This window comes from Chenopodium quinoa, unplaced genomic scaffold (genome assembly GCF_001683475.1).
Source record: "Chenopodium quinoa cultivar QQ74 unplaced genomic scaffold, ASM168347v1, whole genome shotgun sequence".
NCBI classification, from domain to species: Eukaryota; Viridiplantae; Streptophyta; class Magnoliopsida; order Caryophyllales; family Amaranthaceae; genus Chenopodium; species Chenopodium quinoa.
In genome coordinates, this window is record NW_018745323.1 from 2,570,371 (window position 1) to 2,595,853 (window position 25,483).

A 25,483-nucleotide genomic window follows, 5' to 3' on the forward strand; every position below is an offset into this window, starting at 1 on the left:
AAATAAAAAGTGGGAAAACTCAAAGCTGAAAGAACGTCAACTCTCAAGGATAGCAAAAGCTGGTAAGTCATTGAATTCTATATCCCCTGACAGGATCTCCTATTTGTCCCTGGATATCTAACCCTACCTTTACTTTTTTTTTCTTCCTTTAATTTTTAACTCCCTTCATTTCCTATTAAATCAAACACTTTTTATTTTCCTCCGTTTCATAATTGATAGAATATAGGATTAATATTTTAGATATTATGTTATCGTTGTATATATTTTGTATATACTTTGCAAAATATTTTTTTCGTTTTTCTATAGCCATCAGATCCCAATTTGTTTCCTACTCTACCAATTTTTCCATACATAATTACTCCATATATTTTTTAATATTTGCTCCACTTTTTTTTTTCGGCCGTTTATAAATATTCCCTCCGTCCCAAATTACTTGCAACGGCTTGACTTTTTGCACTATTCACACATCTCCCTTTAACACTTAGCTATTCAAATCCGCATCAAAAGGTAAGTTAACACTTAGCAGTATCCTTATGACGATTAAAAGTACCTTTTTTCATATTATTTGCAACGATTAGATATTTTATACTTACATTTTATGTCAAATCGTTACAAATAACATGAAATGGGGGTAATATGATGAATGATAAATCTCATCATATCACAAGCCTAATCTACTTTTAAAAATCATGTAAATAAACGATCAACTATCACTTAAACTAAAGTAAACCAACTTACCAAGTAAAAAAAACTCAAAGGCTGAAGATGTCTCTAATTCACCTCTAAAATAACTCTTATAATTTTAAAAAAATTATTGTCTTATTAACATGATGTGATTCAAAATTTCAAAGTGTTTACACAACTTGAATACAATAAGTTGAAGAAGAGAGGGGGGAAAAAAACATTAAATGGGGTAATGATCTCCTCTTCTTTTGGTCACATCACTCAGAATTTGTTGGCAAGCAACAATATCTCACTATCCCAAATTTCTCGCTCTCACTACTTCTCTCCAAGTACTGAAAAAAAAAGGCCAAGCAAAACCCTCAATTTATCCTTCACCCATACTTCTTCAATCCTCAAGTACAAATAAACCCTTAAATTATTCAAAAAATAAATAAATAAATAACCCTTAAATAATTACTCCTTGCCCTTTTTTAGTAATTTTTTTTATAACTTAGCTCAATTTCCAATGCATTGGAAGATATCTTATGCATAAAAATTTAAAATCAAATTATCAAATTCCCATATTTAAAATAAAAAATTAGAAAAATATACAATAATAAGATTTTACTTTAGTACTCCCTCCGTCCTATAATTAGATACCTAATTTTCTTTTTAATGGTAAATTAGATGCCTATTACCTTCTTTAGAAAGTGATTTTTTTTTTTATACCAAATTATCCTTATTTTCTAAACTTATTCTCTTAATTGTCCCCAAATCAGTGTGATGTGATCCTACTTTATTTACTTTTGCTTTTGACATTTAAAAAAAAAAAAAAACATTTCATTGTTGCACAAAATCATTTTATTCTATTTCCTCCTAGGGCCATTTGAACAATTGCAATGCATTTGCATCATTTTAAATGAATTTGATGATTGGTCATTTTATTTTTTATAAACATGTCATTGGTCTTTTTTTTTTTTTTTTTTTTTCTCAAAGGATTGCTGAGATAGGCAAGCATTTAATTTTATTTTGTTTTGTTTTATTCAAAGACAACAATAAATGTCTTTTTATTTCCTTTATACTTCTCAATCATGGGTTTTAATTTCATTTTGTTTTGTTTTATTCAAAGACAACAATAAATGTCTTTTTATTTCCATTGTACTTCTCAATCATGGGTTTTAAGGATACTCTAAGTTCAGTAATTCCCATATAATTTTAAAAGTAAGCATCTAATTAAGGGATGAAAGGAGTATATATTTTGAAATTTAGAAAAATCCTTAAAGTGTTTTACTACTTCCGTTAACTATTATTTGCAACAAAGGGGTATTATTTATAGTTAACGGAGGTTACGGAGGTAGTATTTCATTTGCATTGAAATCGCTCACATTTTCTAATGGGACAAATAAAATATTGAAGGGAGAATTTTATACATATATTTATTTTCTTATTTCATCTATTTATTTATACTATGTACTTCGTATATATTTAAGTCTCATTTAACACAAGAATACAAAGAAGCTCGTTCATAGGTAGAATCCCTCAAAAATCCTTGAAGTAAAGACCTCTACAATTATAAATATGGAAGCCCTATAATATGAGACAAGTCCATGTGAAACATTTAATTTGAACCATATTTCTACTAGTATATGCTTTCTAATATCTCAGTCAATATAACACAACCCTTTTTTTTTTCTTTTTTTTTTTATTATTATTATTATTAAGAAGCACAATACAAAATTAAGGAAAAACAAAAGAGGAAAAAATAGGGCAAAGAACTAAAATATAATGGGTATAAAACATGTATTTAGAGAAAAAATAAGAAGGAAAAAAGGCCAAAGAAGGAGAAACAAAATCTGAGCGCCGCCAGTGTATGTAATCATCATTCTGTAACGTAATCACACGGATAGAGATAGACAATAGACATGCACCTGCATGCAATACAATACAATGCTCATCTTAAATTTACTCCAACTTCCCAAAATCTTTAGCTTTTATTTATGTCATGATTTAGACTTTCTAATGCTCAATTGCTTACTCAAAATTAAGCAATGTAAAATGAATTGTACTGTTAAAAGATTACCCTATGGATCAGATATTACAATATACGAAGGGTTTGTTTACATTTTACAGAACTAAGCTGAAATGAACCAAACTAAACTGAACTTAACTGATTAGCTAGAGCTGAATTGAATTTCATGAGTATTTTATGAGAGAAGGAATTTAAGAGCTGAACTGAACTAAAGTGATTGGAGATGAACTAAACTGATTGGAGCTGAACTGAACTGAATTGAATTGAACTAAACATGCCTAAAGTACTGAGTACAAAATACTCTTTTCATTTCAAGATATTCTTGGTGTTCATTAATGTTAGATTGACTATTATAGAAAGTCTATCTACAATTTTTTTTTTATTATGTACAATAAAAGAGTATTTTATGTCTCACTAATAATACTCTTTTATGGCTTATAATATGAAATGGAGATAGTATGTATATTAATGAAAACAAATGAAAGGATATAAATAAAATCAACTTAAATCTATACTATATACTAAAGTAATCAGCGGATGGGACACTTGGCATAATTTTAAGAAAATTTTTTCCTCTAAAAAGCTTTTTTTTAAAAAAAATAAAATAAATTCTATTAAAAAAATTAATTTTTTTTTAATAAATTTTATTTATATATATTTGTAACACATAAGAATTTAAAGGATAGACATTAATAAATTTAATTTTTTTTAAAAAAAATGTTACATTTTTTTTGAAAGACTAAAAAAAAATATGTTACATAAGTTATTTAACTTAATTATCTCTATATCATTTGACTATTATTATTAATAAATTATACTATATAAATCTGTGCATTGTACGGGACCAAAACTAGTTGCAAATTAAAATGATCTCAATTAAATTTTTAGTGAGTAGTATAGAGACCGAGAAAAGGGGTGCTTATAATATGACTTTTAAAGTAGGACCCAAAATATGATTAGAAAAATAGTTAAATAGATTTTCTGTTGTCATTATAACCTAATTAATATTGCTCGTTCCAAATTGTCCATAAGTAATTTGAACCGCATAATTATGCATGAACCAAAATTGATTGAATAGCTTACGACATATTTGGCCCAAATGTAAGTTTATTACCTTAAATTACAACTTTGATACAGTAACTCAAAACCAAAATAAGACTTTGATCAAATCATACAGCTAATTTGGAACAAGTTTAAATGATTTGGCTATAGTGTTCATATACATATAATTATAAATGTGCATTGTTAGTTTTGTCACGTATGCCAGTAAAACTATTGCAACTTGCAAATATTTAAGATCCAACGGAAATGTATAGTGTTTAGTTGTTTGCCATTCTCAAATCCCCGCCCTTTCATTTGGCTAGAGTGTATGAAATGAAAGGGAGTTTGTTGCAAATAGCCAAGTAGCTAGTGACTAAAGCCCTCATGAAAAGATCAACACAAGACTAGAGAAACCAAGTGGCTAATAATGGAGTCATTGATTAGTTAATTTTATCGTATGTCATCATAATGTCATAAACCCCTTTTTTGCCAACTTTACAAAGAATAATTAAAGTCATTTTTTGATTGATCTTATTAGTAGGTGAAAAGGGAATGGAGAAACCAAATGAAAATGAAATGAGAGTTGATACACAAATTATTAGGGTTACTTTAATTGAAAACATTCTCGTGAATAGAATTAAATTATTTGTACGTGCGTAAAGATCATGTGCAAATGTTAAAGTAACAAGCAGTAAAATCTGAAGATCATCAAAATTCTGATCAAATTGTCCCCTATAAATTAACTTGAATTATTAAATTAATAATCTAAGGGTAAACAACTTTGTACTGTAATAAACATCCCTAGCTTAGGTTTCCCTAAACTGCAAAATTTGCTGAAACCCCCGGCAATAAAGCCTGCCGTTTCTTTAAACACCTTTAAATTTGCTTTGCTTTTTACTCCTTCAGTCACTTTTCACATTCATTAGTAAAATACGAAGGGTCAAAACATGTACTCCATTTAGCAAATTTGTAACTTTACAATTACTCCACTTTTAAATATACATATTCCGTATAATATACTCCATTCATTTTAAAATATTTGAAAAATTGAACTTTTTTTATTAGTTTTGACCCTTTTTTTTTACTAACAAAATAAAAATATGTTGTTAAATAGGTATTAATATAAGATTTCATAATATAATTTTAAATTTTTTTTATTAATATTTAATTATTTAAAAGTAAAGTCAAACTATCTAGTGCATCAACACGTGTGTAAAGTTGATAGTGTTAAATATTTTAAGGGCATGTTCACATTTACTTAATTTCAGTTCAGTTTTCTAATCAGTTCAATTCAGTTCAGTTCAGTTCAGTTCAGCTCTGCTCTTAATTTCCCTCTCTCATAAAATATTCATTTTAGCTCAGTTCAGTTCAGCTCCAGTCAGTTCAGTTCAGTTCAACTCATTTCAGTAAATGTGAACATGCCCTAAGACACAAAGAATAACTAATACAGCTAAACTTGACACACATGTCAATAATTATGCATTAGTTTGACCTTAGATAAACACGATTAAATATTAATAAAAAATTTATATCATGAAAATTTGATTTAATATCATGATTAAATAATATATTTCATTATAAAATTTGCTTTTATAATTTAGTAGTACATAAACAAAATGGTCAAAGGTAGTAAATCAATAGTAAAAAAGTCAAATGTGACAATTACTTAGGAATTTTTAAGTTTGACTGTTCCTTGTAATGCCTTAAATCGTAAAAAATATTGTATTGAACTGATCTTATGTTCATGCTTTCAATGCATTATTTCAATTCATTACGGATCAACACATATATAAATAAAACAATAATACAGAGTATTAAATTTGATATTGTAAACATATAAATCTCAAAAAATTTAACAAAATTTAACATGATTACATTTTTTTTTCTACATATAAATCAATAAAGCTTGCTTGGTAAATGAGAGAACACGAGTAGATCAATTTTTTTATTTAAAAGTTGCGACTAAAAGAGAACAATAGAATTGTTGAATCTTATATACATATATAATTGTAAAGATATTATATAAGTATAAAGGTTTTTTCTCTTTCTTTTCCTTTTTAAATAGAATTGAGAATTTGAGATTGAATTATACCCAGACAAGTCATGATGATCTTTTAATTAATTTATCTGACAACTCTAACCTCTTAAATTTAAGAATTTGTTTTCTTGTGTTTGGCACTTTGGCTTTAATTGAAGCATATGTTGAGTAAATTCAACAGGTTGCTATTGGCATACCTCTTCTATGTTTTAACTCTAGAAGTTGCCTTTTTATATAACAAAATATAAAAAGCATAGTCTATTTATTTATTTGCATATTACTCTTACTCTCTATATCTAAGTTCATATACTAATATAGTAATAAATTATGTTATATTCAAACCATTTACATTAAAGTGATGGGTAATAATATGGCTACTATACTAAACTAATAGTGATCGAGTATGCATTAGTTATTTCTTTGAGTTAGTTACAGTTTTCGTTTGGACAAAGTAGGGAGAAAATAGCTATATAAGTACTTGCATAATGTGTAACCAACGAATTTTAAAACTACGAGTTGAAGAAAAACAAAAAGAAGGAGCTGATGAAATAGAGGTGCTATTGATTGTATAGAATATCTAGTATGATGAGCGTTTTGTTCAATCTTTGTCACAAAACAATAGATTAAATATTGATAAAACTTTTATTACTGATGGATGAAGTTCATAATCGATTTATGTAATCTATCACGAATAAGATTTTCATCAGTACTTAGGGCCTGTTCTCTTACGTTGAAATTCAGTTCAATTCAGTTCAGTTCAGTTCAGTTCAACTCAGATCCTAATTTCCTTCTCTTATAAAATATTCATTTCAGTTCAGTTCAATTCAGCTCAGTTCAGTCAATGAGAACAGACCCTTAGTAAGTAAATAAAAGGAGAAATCAAACCTACTTGTCAAACAAATTAAGAGTGGTGCATCTATAATTTTTTATTTTTTTTTGTTTTTTTTTTGAAACACAGCCCAAGGCACTTAACTTTCATTCATCGGGAGGTCAAACTCCAAAATAGGAACAATACAACTAGGAAAATTAGAAAACCACACACGACTACTAGTGTCCCGCAGCAAGCAATGAGCAAGCTTGTGGGCAACTTTATTCCCCTCCCTACGCGTGAAACTCCAAGAAACAAGATCAAGCAAACTACTAATATGATAAATATTTAGTTAAACTTAAACTTTGTAACTTAAACTTTGTAAGTTGATCTAGCTGGTTAAGGGTTTTTGAAGTTTCCATTTTATTCAAAATATTTAGTGCAGTGTAAATTTTCTTATCTCATCAAAATAGGAAGTACACATTATGACATTAGTAGTAATACGACCTATATGTACATAATAACCAATCATGTTTTTTTTTTTTTTTTTTTTTTTTTTTTTTTTTTTTTTTTTTGACAGGATAACCAATCATGTTGTATAAACACATTTTTCTTCAAAAAAAAAATGTATAAACACATTTACATATATATAGTACTAAATTCAACCTTAAAATGTTTTACAAATCTAACCAAAACCATGTAATATTCAACAAAAGTAACATACTTAGGCATTTTACGTAGAAAAGTCTGTTATATTATCATAAAAGTAATATTTCTATTCTCTAGTTCGCCACACCAAAAAGAGTTGGGTCAATTTGTCTTCAGATAAAGTCAAGTGTCAAATCACTAAATTTTGTTCCAAGATCAATTCAAGCCACTCAATTCGAGTCGATTTCTAGGTGCTTAAGTATATTCCATAATCCATATGAAGGGAATGCTAATACAAGACCTTGTTTTTTTTAGCTTCTGAGCAAGCAAGACAGATTTTAGTAGAGCAAAGTAGGTGTCAGTAAAGCAGAAAGTCTGCGAAGCAGAACAAGACTCAACAGAAAAGAGTAGATTTCAGCAGTGCAGCTCAAAAAAAATAGAACCTAACTTGTAGAGAGTATCATATAATCATATATTCTCAAGTTGAACACTCCCACTACGCCCAAATTCCTGGTGAGATAAGTTGGTTGGGTTTGAGAGAAAGAAGGACGGCTAATTAAAAACAATGTTGGGGAAATGTCAAAGCATAAACAAAGCTTATGTTGCTTTCAATCTTACAATCAATTCCATACCACGCGTGCAACACTAGCCCCGCCTTTTAGCTTTCTCTAGGGTTTCTCATTGTGTAATTTAATTTCATCATTTGAAATATTTCTTTTACTTCCTCATCAATTTAACGTAATTCAAATTATAAAAATAACATAACAATAAACAATGTACTCCGAAGTATTACCATAAATTAAATTAATTATATAGGTTTTTTTTTTTTTTTTTGTTTGGAATTATAAAATAATATCACTAATTTATCTAAGAAGATCAATTCTAAACAGAGATTCAAGTCAACCAAGTTTCTTAATAATTGTATAAAGTCAACAGTATTGTTATGTTTTTATTGTGTGCTCGCGCTTATATGTTGGTGGCCAAAATTTGGAATCAGTCTTTAACCATATAGGTCATGTTATTTTAAGTTATTGTGGTTTATTTTGCTCTACTGAAATCCGCTATGCTTTGCTGACACTTGAACTTTTCTGCTTAGAAATTCAAAAGAACAAGGTCTACTCGCTATGTTTTTCTTTTTGAATGAATGTGTATGTTTGCATCAATGCATGTGGGCAATATTTGGTGTTTGTTGCCAAATACTTCGTATTTCACTCCTTAAATAAATGTATGTGAGTGAAATTAAAATATTATTACTACTTCGTATAAGTTTAGTGAAATAACAGGAAGTGATGCTTGTGTGAACAGTTGACTTTAAAGCAGTTATATGTAATATGACTTTCATAGGGCAACTTAATTGCCACCTTTGTCTAGCTAAGGAAAGGCAAAAATTCCAAAAACATTCACTGCTAATGACTTCAGAAATGTGGTTCTAATATCTCATCATTCCTTGTCCATGTCTAGTTATTGTTCTTTGGGAAATGATATACTCACCTATGTTCATGATGTCTACTGTCTAGTAATTAAAACATGAGTAATGCTTCGTAAGAAGAGTTTTGAAGATCAAAATTGATGATATATATGACAATTAATTGGATGCAACCGCGCGAATGAGTTGATATATAGCTTGATACTCTTGTGAACAACTACTTTCGGAGTAGTCATAATAAGAAATAAGGTTAATTGAAGTGATAAAGCTATTCAAGTGGAATAACTTATTTGTCAAAAAAAAAAAAAAAAAAAAGTGGAATAACTTAAGTGGTTTACTTTGTTATTCATCATTAATATAAATACGTAATTATCGGGCTTGTTTAACATTGTTTTTGGTTTTCAAATTTTTGTTTTTCTTAAACAAAAAAAACCAAAACAAAAAACAAGAAAAAGATATTTTCACTTTCACAAAGTCCTATATGTGCCTGGCCACATCGTGTGACCAACCACTATAAAAGTTACTTTAAAAACTTATTTGTTTAAACAAAAAAAACCAAAACAAAAAACAAGAAAAAGATATTTTCACTTTCACAAAGTCCTATATGTGCCTGGCCACATCGTGTGACCAACCACTATAAAAGTTACTTTAAAAACTTATTTGTTTAAACAAAAAAAACCAAAACAAAAAACAAGAAAAATATTTTTCTTGTTTTTTGTTTTGGTTTTTTTTGTTTAAAAAAAACCAGGCACTATAAAAGTTACTTTAATAATTTACTAATGTAATAAAAGTTACTTTATTACATTATTATAAAAAGTAGAATAACAGTTACTTTATAACATTATTATAAAAAGTAGAATAATAGTTACTTTAATGTTATATTAAAGTATAACATTAAATTATACTTTAATATAACAATGTTAAAGTATAATTTAATGTTATATTAAAGTAACTTGATCAATGTTATAAAAATTACTTAAATTTTCACACTACAAATATCAAATATATCCTTACTTTAATAAATTTGATAATTTTTAATTTTCAAATTTATCATAATTTTAATAAATTTGATAAATTTTTAATTCATTATATAACATTAAATTATACTTTAACATTGTGATATTTACTTAAATTGTCAATTTTCAAATTTATCATAATTTTAATAAATTTGATTAATTTTTAATTCATTATATAATACTTCCTCCATTTTTTTAATATTGCACCACTTGCCTTTTAAAGAAATATCACAATTATTGCACCATTTCTATTTTATAAAAAAAAATCTTGTGTTCACACTACAAATATCAAATATATCCTTACTTTTCAACACATGATTATTTAGTTTATGTATACCATCACATGGGCAATCTTGTACTTTTACCTTTCTCTCTCATCCTTTTTTCCAATACCAAAAATCTTGTGTCAATCTCCTATGGTGCAATAAAAAAAGAATAGAGGAAGTATATATCATAGATTTTCAAAAACAAAAAACCAAAAAAAGAAAACCGCAGTGTGTAATTACTCACTTTTTCGATGATTTTTTTCAAAAGATATTCCTTCTTATAGACTCCGTATGGAATTTATAAATTGGTTTCAAGCGAATTTGAATCAACATATCAAACAAATACGAGTAAGTACTTCGTATTTGAAATACCACCATTTTTCTAAAAGGAAGGCCCAGTTCACTTCGCCTTGTTTTTGCTTAACTAAAATTATTTTTACTAAATTGCAATTATTTTTAATGATTTTCAATTAAATTTCTTCTTTAAAATTACTGAAGTTTACTAAACTGAAAGTATTTTTACTGAATATTATTTTTTTAAGATGAAGTAAACAAAGTCGAAGTATATTTCAAACTAATTCATAGCTATACAAGTTAATCTTAACAAAGTATTGTAGATATAGTTGCCTTGATTGTGAAGTCAATTTTAGCAATTTAATAAAGGAGTTAGCAATTTATAACTATCCATCACGTATCCTAATTAAAGTATCATCGAACTTCAATTACCTAAAATCTTATATCAACCATAAAACATAATTATACGAAGTTGAGGTTTATTTACATAACTTAATTTACTAGCCTAACAAATACTCAAATTTTTATGGCTGATAGCAAGTACTTGAAGTGGTATCATTTTACACACGATTAATAGTTGAAATTAAGCCAATTTTCCTAAACTAAATTTATTTTATGAGATAACTTGATGATTAACATTATGACCACCAATGTCTTTAATCACTATGTGTGCTGATGGCCAATTGGCCCAATACTAGGTTCAACAAAGAGGCTTATTAATCCTGGTGCTCTCTGTACCCGGTAGAATGGTTTCGTAAGTTTTTCTTGGTTTTTCCGGCTTCAATGTCAATATTGCTATGCAATTGGTGGTCAGCATCACGACTCCATATCTTCGCCCCCAACTACGTTACACAAGGTTGTTAGCTTGATGTTTGTGTGTTTAGTTTGTTGTGTCTGTTTGTTTTTGATACGCAATGTAAGTCCTCTATAACTCCATTATCTTACTAGAATTTTAAGCTACTTTAGAAGTGAACAGAGCGATCGACTGCATCATAGGTAAATATGGTCATGAGATGTTTAAGGATGAAATTATTAAGAAATCAGACTGTATGAATAGCATCAGAAGTCCTGGTTGCACAGCATACGCTACCGGTCTACCCCTTAGTTTTGCACTCTAATATTTCTTTGCTCTGCATAAAGGAAAATCCAAAGGCATATCTGTTTCGATTTATAATCGGCATTTTAGAGATTTCATAGGTATGGTGTTTTGGCAACAACCTTTAGTCAGAAATATCAGTCTTGGGTCAAGTTTCCTCTAGAATCCTGGTGCCCATTGGATTGGTTGGTTCTGCTAATTGATCCAAGCTGCCAAGAAACCACATCAGTTAATCCTGTCATTGACTTCCTATGGTGCAGTGACGCCATTTTAACCATAGTAAATGCATGGTGCTGTTATGAATGCTTCGGATGTCAACAACTCCTTCCTATAGTGGCGCCATTTTAAACTATAAACAATACATGGTGCTGTTATGAATCATTGAAGCTGCTCCGAATATGTCAACAGCTCCTTCCAATGGTGCAGTGACACCATTTTTAACCATAAACAATGCATAGTGCTGTTATGAAGCTGATTCAGATGTCACCAGCTCCTTCCAATGGTGCAGTGATGACATTTTAACCATAAACAATGCATGGTGCTGTTATGAAACTGCTTTGGATGTTAAAAGCTCAAGCTGTTCCGTAACTAGATCAGCTTTGCATTTGGTCCAAAAAGAACAGCCAAAAATCATTGAGGTAAGCGAAAAGAGGATCAAACAATAATAAGTGGAGGAAACTGCCAAAGTTAACCTCATATCTATTGCCTCATTTTCCTCATTATCCTCTAAAGATAATGTTGATGATGTAACATTAATCCAATCCATCACTCATGTTCTGTTTCTGTCCTCTTGTTCATCATCTTTGAATGGGTGCCAGAAAATTTCTTCACCAAATATCATAATATATGGATTACTAAATTCTGGATTACCAGAGTACCAGACCATAATGATATGGCACCCGTCACCATCCTCCATGACTCCATTGGGTTTGTTCGTTCTGATACATTACAGCACCGCACCACATCACATATCTTGGCACAATTCTGGATTAGCAGAAGAAAACTTTCGAGAATGTTGTTGTTGACGTTGATACAATATGGTCCTTCAAACTTAAGAACGAGTAACATGCACGTTAAAGATTACGTATGGTGTTGGAGAAACCACCTCTGCCTTTCCTTCCTCCAACGGCCAAGCAAAAACAGAGGCCATTCAATTAGATAGGTTATACCCTCACAAACAAAAGCATCATAATCATTAGCACAACGCACATATAACACTTAAAATATACGTAGTATGTAAAATATCGAGTTTTAGTGAGGGAAGGAAATCAACAGCCTAAGGCTGCACAAACAAATGCCATTAAGTTTCACAATGCTTGCATACAACATAAAAGTTCCGAAATACAGTAGGGTAATTTATCATCTGCCATACAATCTCAAATGAAGCCATATCATAAGTGCATAACCTCAATAAAAAAAACACTAGTAATGCAAAAATGAGCCTTGTAAAAGAATGAATTAAGAACCAGCAAATAAATAAAAAATAACCTACGTGTAATCCCTGTATAAAATTAAATAACCTTATTTCAATATAAACAACAGAGATGCAAAAAAATACTCCGTAAATAAGAAACTCAGGTTAGTATGTTACCACTCTGGAATATTTGGTAGGGCTTTCAGCTGGCAGAAGAACTCAAATTTTGCTTGGCAGGATACGTTGCAAGATCTGCCTCCACATGTTCCGGGTCATTCATAACCATCAAAATATATAGGAATAATATGAAGCCTCTGCCAATATGCAAACAAATCTAGCAAGTGAACTACTTCATTTTATTTCCCTCCTAATCTACTACCAGGGTAACAAGTCATTCCCAGCAACACCATTAGAAGATCCATCCACACATGATATTGCTTGGCAGCCGCATCTTGATGGCAACTGCTCAAGTGAATCAGCTAACAACTTGTCCAGAAAGGGGGGTGGAGGAACATCCAAAAGTCTTACGTGGACTGAGAAAAACCGATCAGGGTGGGGCAACCGCCCAAAAAAACACCTCAAATGCCCTTCTTTCCACGTCATCTTTGGAGGATAAATGGATAATACTAATGATGTACAACAATTACCATCAATTTCTCTGAAATCACCTCTTGTTTCGAGCATTGCACAATAAATTGCTCCCAGCATCATCACTTTTTACTGGGTGCCAAAAATAAGTATATTAATCCAAATTGCTGAAAGCCACACCACTCCAATATTATTCTTCTCTACCAGCTGTAATGGGGCCTTTAAGCATTTTCCCCTGCTCAATGAAAACACCAATAGATGGGGCCTTTTTGATATGGGGCCCATGAGGTCCCCGGTGAAGTCGAAATTTGGAGCCATTAACACCTATGCTATGATATGCATGGATTTTAAGCAACCACATCTATCCTTCCTCCCACAATCTGGTAATAACAGAAACAACTCATTTAGATGGTGTCACAATACACCAAAAACAAAAGCATGTTGATAACCAGCATTTTAACATAGAAAACAAATTAAAAGATAAAGATCATCTGTTTTATGCCCAAGTAAAATATCAACAATAAAACCCTTCGCGTACACATGACATCAAAACTTCATCACAAAAAAAATTTAATTGACTCATTATATGCAAAAGCACAACAGAAAAAGTTACATAGCTTATTATACCAAGTAATACAAGTAGGTAGGAATCATAGGATGGATGAACATCAGTAATGTGAGTATGTGACTATACAGAAGATATAAAGACTGGTGATGCGGATAATCAGCTAAAGATCTGACATGCCAGAATGTACGAGCCACATAATCAGCATTCAGCACACTTAGACTTACAAAATTGAATCATAAGAGAAAACCAAAATATTATTGCTTTTAGCCTAAATCAGAATGCATTGAGGTAGGTTCAGAATCAACAACTCATCCCTGAACCAATACAAATATTCATGACCAAAAAAAAAGGAATTATCAATGATCAGCAGATAGCATATTCCGTAACAGATAAAGAACAATTTGATCCTGAACAGAAAAGGTATCATATCAAGACCTTATATGATCAAGTGTGGCAATTCAAACAATGAAAGAACAGAAAATATATTTATCAAAGTCGTATGATTAACTTGTGTTAGTGTTAATATTGAATTGCTCACAGGCAACATTTGTTTAACTCCATGACCACAATGTTCTATAAACCCAACTCTTAGTATAAGATTTTCTTCTAATGATGCAATTGTGTATTCTATGTTGGGAGGACTTAAGAGCAAGGTGACTAGGGCAGTTTATCCATAAAACAGTATAAGTGTATCATAACAAGTCTCTAATAGCATTTTCTTAGAGCTAGGCACCAATGCTCTAGCTCGTTGGAGCTCAACTCATCTATTTCCATACAAAAAGCTCAAGAAGATCAATCTACAATTCGATAATGTATAGAAATCACACCAATCAGAAAAAAGGCCGTCAGGCATAGTTCAAAAATCATCTTTAACCAAAAAAGGTAAACCTCAACTTCCCAATACTACAAAGTACCAACACAATCTTGTTAGTACTACTACATTGCAACAAAGAAAAACAAAGCAAAAAAAGTACTACGTATTAAGAAAAATGAGCACCAATAAATGAACTAGATTGGACTGAAAGCCGAAGTTTCCCCAATCCACTTAAATACACTCCTAATTAAGTACACTAATCGTCGAATATGATTCATATACTCAAACACAAAATCTTATTATCACAACTAAGGTAATCACATCCAAAAAAAAATTCAAGTATTTAGAATACTTACAATACGTCCAAAAGAAATCATCTTTGATTCATTTCCATCACATATTCACGATATTCTGTTGTACTCCATAAGCCCTGCAATTGCAAAGTAGAAACATTAAATTAATACAATAAGATTAAATCATAAAAGAATAACATTATACATTCGACAAAATCTAAACTCAAAGAATATCAATATCAATAAATAAACCCCAAACTATAACACAAAGTACATAATATTTATATTAAACATATATTCAATAATAATTAAAAAGACACAAAATATCAATTACGTAGTACATAAATTAGAAATATTACAACAAAAAAAAATGAATAAATACGCCGAAATTCAGTACTTTCACAAAGAATACGTGTAGATAAGTAGAAGCAACATGTTGATACGTGGCATTTGTCAGATACCGTAACTAATCTCAGACTATACGGCGCCGTAGACGCCATTAACGCCTTAACGACACAGATCAATACGACAAACCATCACACACAAAACGACATTCAATTCACAATTTGCAAGGATAATAAAAAATGAATATAATCGAAAAATGAAATTGAATTTAAAAAAAATGTACAGTAGTAAAAACTCACCCAGCGTTAAGATTTGACAGAAAATTTGGGCTCAATCCAAACTTCGCAAAAACAATTCTCATTACTTTTCGTCGTCATCATCATAGTATAATTTTTTTTTCCTTACATCATACTACATCATATAATATACTGATATACGAAGTATATACTATACTATATACTTTTTTTTTTTTTTATGGAATATTCTCATAAAAAAATAATATCCTATAACTTTGTTCTTCTTCAACAATTCCAATCCAATTGAAACTGAATACTATTGCCAATGATTTCCATTATGAATGAGGTAAACATGGCTGGAATTCCGGCAACAATGATGGCAATTTCTGTTAGCAGATTGTGCATAACGGACAGGATACGCCATCACTGGTGGCACAACTCTTGGCGAAGCAACTCTTGGAGAAGATCCGGCAGCTGAGAATGAAGATGATGGCGAAAGCGATTTCGGCGAGAGTAATTTCAGTGAAGCTGGAGGTGATAGACTTGATGTTGTTGTTGTTGTTTTTGATGATCGAATTGGTGAAAGGAAAGCTCTAACTTTCATGGAAGAATTTGATGGAATACGGTCGTATTCTTCGATCAAATTAGCGAGATCTTCGTCGGATTTGATGGATACCAAAGCATCAAGATCTTCTGTTGGTAGTTGACACCTTAAACTCACTGATTCACCGCATAATTCTCCCATCTTTTTCATCAATTCTGTAATCATAAACCGAATCATCCGTCAGCAATTTGCAATTTCTCAATTAACAAATTAATCATACACTTCATTATTCTGTCAAATTCATACTAAACTAACAAATTAAACTCACTGAAATCACAATTGAATGACTAAAAATGCGATTAGTTAGTCAATTTTACACTGAAAGTAATAAATGAAGCACAAAAACTAGGGTTTAGAAGAGTGAGAGAGAAAACTGACCAGAGAAAGAGATGGAGGGAGGAACAGCGAGAACACGAGTATGGCCGCCATTGTAACGGAGCTTGCCATCAGGATAACGAGGAAGGATCTTGCCGCCGTAACTGCAAAGGAATTTGATACTGGATTTAGGGGAAAGAGGAGGTTCAAGCGAAGGTCTAGTCATTTCTAGAGTTGAAAATTCCGTTGATTACTGTAACTGGAAATGTTGTTTGTTTGTTTGAGAGGAGAGAGAAAATGAGGCAGTTAAGAAGAGGAGAGAGAAGTGAGAAGTTGGTTGTGTGTTCAAGCCTATGGAAGGTAGAATGGAGGCGTTATTTATAGGACGAGTTTTGAGGTATAGTGTTTGGGAGAGGAGAGAGAAGAGGAAAAAGGGTTGAGGTTAAAACTTAAAAGTAGAATGTAGAAAGACCAATTGACGTAAGTTGGTTACTCACTTGGATTGGGATTTTTGTTTTCACTTGGTAGTGAAAATTTGAAAGGGATGGCCCAAATAATGGGCCCAACCTCATGACCTCATCATCTCTTTCACTCTTTTACTTGAAAAAAAAAACTTGGAGTACCTTGCATAATAATAATAATAATAATGATAATGTTATACATAGCCCTTAGGGCTATATATAAGCATTAAAAACACTCTTGAAAATTGTATAAAATTAGGAGTTCATGACAAAAATACGTGTAGATTAGTGTAATTATTGTGAATTTGTCATGATTTTCTAAATTTAAACATTTTTCAAGAGTATTATTAATGCTTATATGTAGCCCTAAGGGCTATGTATAGCATTTTCCTAATAATAATGATAATTTAACAATAATAAACCAACCATTGTCCTGTTCTCTCAAAATAAACTAACTTTTAAATCTCTTTAAAATAAACATAAGTTGACATTTATTCTCTCAAAATGAACCCAAATGATCAGTGACCAGTTTAACCAATCATTTTGTTTTAAAAAAAATCCTTTAATTATTTGTTTTTTAAATTAAAAAAGTAATTTTAAAAACAAAAAATAGACCACTCTCCCCTCACCTCAGTGTCAGCCACCCCCTCCTCCACATTTCCTCCCTTTCACCTCCCATTTTCGACCATCCCCTCCCTTTCCATTGCATATTCCGACCACACACCCGCTCCTCATGAAACCCCTAATAGTGTGTGTGGGGATAGATGATTGAGAAGGAAGATGTACAAGGGGAAGGAGGGGAAGGGGAGGGGAGGAAAAAAATATGAGTTTTCTTTTCAAATCTCTTCATTATTGAAGAGATTAATTTCTTACAATTTAATCCCTCCATTTCTCTCCCCTTCAATTCCCTCTCTCCCTAATTTGTTATCCAAATAAAAGATTTTCTACCCCTGCAATTCTCTTCATTTCTTTTCCCTCCATTTCTTCAATTCAAACAAAGTGTAAACCAAAAAAGTGAGAAATTGATGTAGAAAGAAAGAAGAATTGGAAGATAGAGAAATTAAAGATTTTATTAATTTTGTTTTGTATTGAATAAGAAAGAATTAAATTGTGTAAAATTGAGATTGAAGAGAGAGAATTAGGAAGAAGAAAGAAGATGGAGTTGAATAATATGAAGAGGTGGGTTAGGCCGCTGGTGGACCAACAGTGATAATTTCGGTTGAGGTTGCCTGCACCGGGGGAATTGGTTGGGCGCCGTGAGCCAGTAGGGGAGGGGGGCTGACAGTGGTGAGCCGGGAAAAGGTGGTTTTTTTAAAAAAAAAAAATTTCTTTTTTGTAAAATTTATCAAAATTAAAAAAAAAACCTTGGGCAATAAATTTAATGACATGTGGACTTTCTGCTATAACAAATAAGGCGACTTGTAGGTAAATTTTGGGAAATAAATGAAACTTAGTTTTATTTTGGAAAGTAATTTCAGTTCAATTCAGCTCCAACCAGACAATTAGTTCACTTCAATTCAGCTCCTAATTTTCTTCTCTCATAAAATATTCATTTCAACTCAGTTCAGTAAATGTGAACAGACCCTAACTAATTGTATTGCTTATTGTGTAAAAACGTTTGGTCAACACAAAGTAGTTGTTACTCCATACAGCTAATACATAGTAAGATTCGGCTTCTCTTGGTCCACAATTTGGATGTGGTTTGGTTTTCTTGGTTGTTTGGGCTTCGTAGCTATTGGTTTGCTGCAAGACCTTTTCAGTATTTTCCTCTCTTCGTTCTTTCTGTAATGGTTCTTAGTGTGTGTCGTTTAGGTTGTTTTGTATTCTTGTATTAGTTTATATTTAGGTTGTAATATTGTTTTTCTTTAATTGAATATTTTGTCAAAAAAATTAAAATAAAAAATACTCCGTAATAAGGAGTAAGAAATAGGTTATACAATTGCATAAACTGATCGTTAAAAGTTTTGAATTTTTTTACTTGACAAGTAGAATTCTTGGTACATGATGCTCTGCACTTTGTAGTAAACAAGTTTAGTTCTATGCGTTGCACGGATTAAATAGCTATTATTCGTTTAAAATAGTTGTTAATATTCTTTATTTGAAAATTAATATAACCATAATTTCATTAATTTATTTTGAAAGAAATATTGTATTTATTTAATCATGAAAATTTGAAGAAGAAAAAAAAAGGGATGAAGTCAAAAATAGTTTAGGCGGGAAAATTTTTCATAAAAAGTTGACATATGTCCTTTAATGATGTCAGCATGTTTTGTTTTAATAATAGTTAATAGATTTGATCAATTAATGTTATAATAGTCATTTCACCACAAATCACTTCCAAAAAAGTAAATCAACTTTTTTAGGATTTGTTTGACATCGTTTTTTGTTTTCAGTTGGATTTTTTTTTAATAAAAAAAAAAAACAAAAAACCAAAATATACGAAGTAAGAAAAAGGTGTTTCCATTATTCAGTTAGTATTTTTAAAAATTCTCATGATTTTAATAAATTTGACTAAATTTTTATTCATTATATCATATTTATCATATGATTTTGAAAAAAAAAAAAAAATTTACAACAATGCCAAACTAACCCTAAACTTTAATTTGGATATTTTCCCCAATAATGTAGTCATCTTCCAATCAAAGAGGATTTGAATTAGTCAATCCTCTTTAATAATGTAAAAATTCAAGTACTATGTACAATTTTGGACATGAGTGATCAAGATATTTAGAATAAAGCAAATTTGAGATATTTGATGCGTGGAGTACTTTATCATTAAAAGTTTTTGCATATCATTCACTTGTAATTACGTGTATGGTGTATCACTATTACATCTATCTCACAAATAATCGATCATACCGACATAACATCAATAAATTTAGCTAATAGGATTAACTCCTACTCTACATTTAGCTAATTATCTAACTATATTAATTAGCACCTCTAAGTATCCCTCACTCACACACACCTCTAAGTATCCCCACCATTTATGCTACTTACATATGTCACCTGAGCATACTTGTCATTAGCCAATCATAACCACTAATTGATTGAGTTCCACTAATCAACTCGTGCAACTCACATGGAATTTGGCTAGTGCCACGACTATTACTTGAAAAATCCAAACTACTGTTGTTTGTACACGCATTAATTCATTGCATATTTTATGCAACTTGCTAATTAAAGTAAGCCAAGCTAACTTTGCTACAATTACAACATATACAAACAACAAAGTACTAGTATATAGGCAGTGACGGATCTAGGATTTTAGAAATGTTGGGTCACCGTCATCAATCGATCCAAAGTGTTGATTTTGAGGAAAAGGATGATTTCATGGAGGAGGAGGATGAATTTTAGGACTAAAGAAACTTGTTATATTATACTCATGTAATTTTCCTTTTCATTCTAAAAATTAAGTTACAATATCAATAAGATTAATTGAAATTACTTATATAATATAGGTTACTATTATAGACTACATAGCTAGGATTAAATTAATAAAAGCAATGGTGGATTCAAAAAATACCCATCATGGGTTCGGACTTTCGGATTTATCGAACATTGTATAAGATAATTAAATTAGTTAACTGATGGATATAATAAATAAATGTACAAAAAAAAATATGATTGTGTAATAATATATATATATATATATATATATATATATGCTTTGATTTTAATGTAAAGAAAAAAAATTATATATACAATAATAAAAATGAAATGAAGAAAAAAAATTATAGAAATTAATAGGCTAATATGTAAATTGTCAAGTGGAAAAAATAGTCCCTGCCAATCTAAGGAAAAAATTACACTCAAGTATTTTCCGCCGAACCATAGACTTCCTTCCAAAATATTCTTGCTTTCATTTAGTTTTAAACCTTAAATTTGCTAGGTCATGTGACCTAGCACGAACAACGCTGGGTCCACCACTATATATAGGGTTGCTGATGTGTTCTATTCACCTAATTTTTATTGATATGAACTTATCTAATCTTATATCAACTTATCTGAACTTATTAGACCTTATTAAAACTTATGTTAGTTGTAATTTGAACATGAGAAACCCTTATCAAAACTTAATTTTCTTGAATTGAACTAATCTTAATTCAATTGAACTTATTAGACCCAAAATAACTGAAAATAAATAAGTGAAAATAAGGTGAACATCACAAACCCTATTTAGCGGTTTAAAATCAAACCTATTCTAATCAAAGACTAAAATTGTAGCAATTTATAACCTAAATAATTAAAATTTTGTTGTGTGAAAATAGTGATTTAAACTCTATTTCATTCTTCTAATTTTTACTTATTTTAATTATAAGTTTAGATAAGTTTTAATAAGATCGAGTTATCCAATTTTAAAATACAACTAAAATAAAGTTTACTAAAATGACATTCTTAGTACTCTTTTGAATTGATTACTAACAGTTGTATTTCTGTTTGTTCATTTATTTATTTATTTTTTTTGAAGGGATTTTTGTTTGTTTATTATTCTAATAAAAATAAGCTAATCACTTAAAGTTAAATTTCATTCCCTAAACTCTAGTATTTTTTTATATATTTTTTTTTATATATATATTTTTTAAATAATCGCAAGATTTCATTGAAGAAGGAATATACTACAAATACTAGAGATATTAGTTAGGGTCGAGGGTCGACCCCACCCAAAAAACAGTTAGGTTAGTCACCACAACATGAGCACAAAATACAATAGCCAAGACAATTTTGTGTGAACATAAACAAGATAGAAAGGTAGGCGATATAATATACTCGTAGCATAAAACTCCATTTTTGGCATAGTAAAAGTAACACAAACAAACAAGAAATAAATACCCCTTCTTTGAGATTGTGAAATTGAGCAAAACTAGACACAGAAAATGATTTAACTGTACTACCTGTATTTTTAATTATCTGTTCAATTTTATACTTCTGTCAATGTAATTATATATTTTATCCTAATCCTAAACTTCCCTCTTCCTTTCAATGGATTCAATCTTGTATCTATGTATGTGGAGAGATCGACAATTTAGTCGACTTCATATTTACTGTCAAGTTAATTATCAGCACACATGGCGTGGGACCCCATCTATCCATAGTATTATTCCTTCTCTATTAGGGAATGTTAGGCCCTATTGTGTACTTCCATTTGTCACCAAATTACCGGTGTTGGGTTTTATTTATTCAATTTTTATACTTCGTATTCCTTATGAACTTATAAAATTATATGGAGTACTATGTATGTTACAAAGACCAAAATACGGAGTACTAAAATAATAAGTACTCCGTAGTAGAATTAAGTTTCTATTTCCCGTCCCACAAAAAAAAAAAAAAAAAAAAGGTTTCTATTTGTTTATTTTCACCTTATTTGTATTGTTACCTTGAAACTATGTACTGTACCTATTTCTATTGAAATGAATTTGGTATTAATTCAAATTATCAGTTAGATATTGAGAAATATATGTTTAGGAGAATTTATAAAGATCTCACTTAATATGTTTTATTGTATATTACTCTCTATATAAAGCAGGGGCAGATCTATTCATGTGCACAGTGGTGCACGTGACTCATCAGTAAAAAAAATGATGTTTTTTATTTTATTATTATTATTATTATTTTATTTATTATTATAGATAGACGGTCTATTTGATGCTACTATTGCTACATACCCTACATGAGATTAACATTACGTCAGTTATTTATTTATTTATTTTATTATTATTTTTTTATTATAATATCAAAGAGACTGGTTTTCAGCTGCCATTGAATATGAATGATTTTTGACGCTGCTTTCTTTTTTCATTAAAGAGACCGGTTTAATAACAGGTCTCATAAATTATCTCACTTTTTTTTTATATAATTTTTAATAATTCTTGTTTTATTTATACTATATTTGTGCAACCAATTTTAATATTTTTCCACAAAGCTTATCAATTAAGTGAAAAATTATAAAGTTATTTAAATGTAATAATTTTAGAGTACCATTTGTTTGTAACATGTTATTTAGAGAACTTTCGACTTGTAAAATTGAATTTTTACGTACCTTGAATTGAAACAAGTGATCAATTATTAATGCTGACTAATGGTGACTCACCAGTTCGATAACCCTGAATCCGCCACTGATATAAAGTATATCCAAGGTCAAAGATCTATCAATTTAAACAATCAAATTAAACCAGGCTTCATCCTAATTATACTAGCAAAGTACCAACCTACTTCATCCTTATAGATGATCAAATGAATAATATCACTATGTGTCTTCATGAAATAAACCACTATAAGGTGGTTGCACCCTAAACTAGCCATGTAATCTGCCATTTGTTTTTAAGGGCCAGCTTAATTTCAGTTCAGCTCCAATCAATTCAATTCATTTCAGTTCCTAATTTCCTTCTCTCATAAAATATTCATAATTTCAGCTCTATTCAGTTCAATTCAGTTTAGCTCAATTCAGTAAATTAGAACAGGCTCTAAGTCTTCAGGAAGCAATTAATGGCTTGGGTTTTTATTACAATATTATCCACTATTAATTTCTTAAGGTTGTTTGATAGGTATGAGTAGTAATTAACAAGAAAGGATTTTAGTTGTATATCATTACAAAGCAAGCATAATACCTTATAATACAGTTCAAAAAGTTCAACTACGGTCACTCAATTCCACAGTTCCCGTAATTCCCGTTAACAGCTCACAAATTCACTCTAACAGTGTTAAGTTTAATCTTTCTTGGATTTGTAATCAACCAATTAATGACAGCCGTAATTCCCGTTAACCAAAGGTTATCTGCATGCCTATGTCTCCAACACCGGGGCAAGAATTTGAATCGCCTCCTTGCTGTGGTGGTAGAATAAATGCGGAGCCACATTCACAACCAAGTTACTCTCATCTTCTCACCCATCCTCATTCTGTTATACCACCTGTTTTCACACAATGAATAACAATTCTTACGAAAGAAGAAGCATTAATAGGGCGGCAGCCCTTGCTGAAATAGAACATAGCACTGTGAATGGAAGCAGGGCTTTTTGGAACTTATGTGTCTATGGTTACCTCATGGACTACCGAACACTAAGCCCTGCTTCAATTCGAACCTTCGTCAACTCAAGATGGAGGAAAAGGGGCTATATTGATGTTTTTAAAATGAATGATCTTTATGTCTTCAAATGCTCGAATGACGAAGATAAAAGAGAAATGCTGGACATGACGAAAGCTAACTTTGATGGCGCGCTTATGATTGGCTGCCAAATCAAGTTCCTCACATTGTGAGGTTTAGGCGCGCTAAATTCTGGGTCAGAATCTGTGGCCTACCTTGTGAGTATTTGAACTCACATATGGCTGAAACAATTGGGGAAATGCTGGGCATGCCTTTTGAGGTTGACTTCGAAATAAGCTTTGTGCCTCGGAACGACTACTTGCGTATAAAATTCAAACTCAACCTGGGAGAGCCTCTAATTCCAGGCTTTTTTCTCAAACTTGATGATGACTCTGTAATATGGATTTAACTTAGATATGAAAATTTATTTGAATATTGCGTTAAATGTGGTCGGATTGGACATAAACAAAATAGATGTACTAGGCATGAGGATCATATTAAACAGGATATTGATCATAGAATGATGCAATACTTATCGAGGGGAATCCCCACCCTCGAAGCGGAGGAAGGTTTCTCTATGTTTAACCTAGACATGAGAGCAACCCCTGCTTCTGAGCGCACGATCACTACAAGAGCTAGACTTGTTGAGATTGATCTACCCCCCTCACCGGCCTTTAGAGCTTCAGACATTATGGTAGACTTCGACCTGGGTATTCAGAATGGAGGCAGAACAGTGGCTCCTGGTGACAGTTTCAGTAGCAGGGGAGCGCCCTTCCGAGGACCGGTGGTAAACCAGGGGGATGGTCCAGCTCAGACTAATAACCAGGCTGCAGCCGCGGCTATGGACATGGATTCAGATGGAGGAGCTCAAGTCAATCCAACAGTCACAGGGGAAGAGCAACTCAGTGGCAGTTTTAATGAAATCGGCCAGGGAGGGTTTCCTGAAGGAGACCCATACATAGCAGCGGCGGCGGCGGCCCCGATTCACACCGGAAACCCAGAAAATCTGGAAGTGGAGGTGGTGCCGAGGTACGGACCAGATATCGAAAATCTCCGCTTTGTTTTACTCATGAGTTCAACCATTCAATCACGAGTGGAACTCAATGACGAAATTGTTGGGCAGAGAGTGGATAATGCGGGCTACAACCAGCGGTTCTTCATCGAATTTGAAAATCAAAACTACCCCAGAGCTGTTGAAATTAGAGAGCCCGATTCGCCAATTTACGAACCTATGGATTTTAAAGGTGATGACAACAACGAGGCTTTTCCGGTGGGCCAGATCCCGGAGGAGCCAATGAGCCCTTGGGCAGGCGAGCAACAGGTGGAGGTCGAGGAGGAAGATCAATTGGAATTCAGGAGCGTTGAAGCGCAACAAGAACAGCAAGCTCGAATCCATCCTAAAATCGAACAATTGGAAGTTGCGATCACTGGGAACAGGG

General features: G+C 31.2%; 1 protein-coding gene across 1 annotated transcript; it reads right to left on the minus strand.

Annotated features, from left to right (window-relative positions):
• Positions 1-12,584: 12,584 nt before the first annotated feature.
• LOC110712387 lies at positions 12,585-16,928 on the minus strand. The gene is made up of 4 exons (XM_021890847.1): positions 16,566-16,928; positions 15,647-16,342; positions 15,066-15,139; positions 12,585-13,707 (listed from the first exon to the last, which is right to left on the minus strand). The coding sequence occupies exons 1-2, from the start codon at positions 16,726-16,728 to the stop codon at positions 15,900-15,902; spliced, it is 606 nt and encodes a 201-aa protein (XP_021746539.1). The 5' UTR covers positions 16,729-16,928; the 3' UTR covers positions 12,585-13,707; positions 15,066-15,139; positions 15,647-15,899.
• Positions 16,929-25,483: the final 8,555 nt, after the last annotated feature.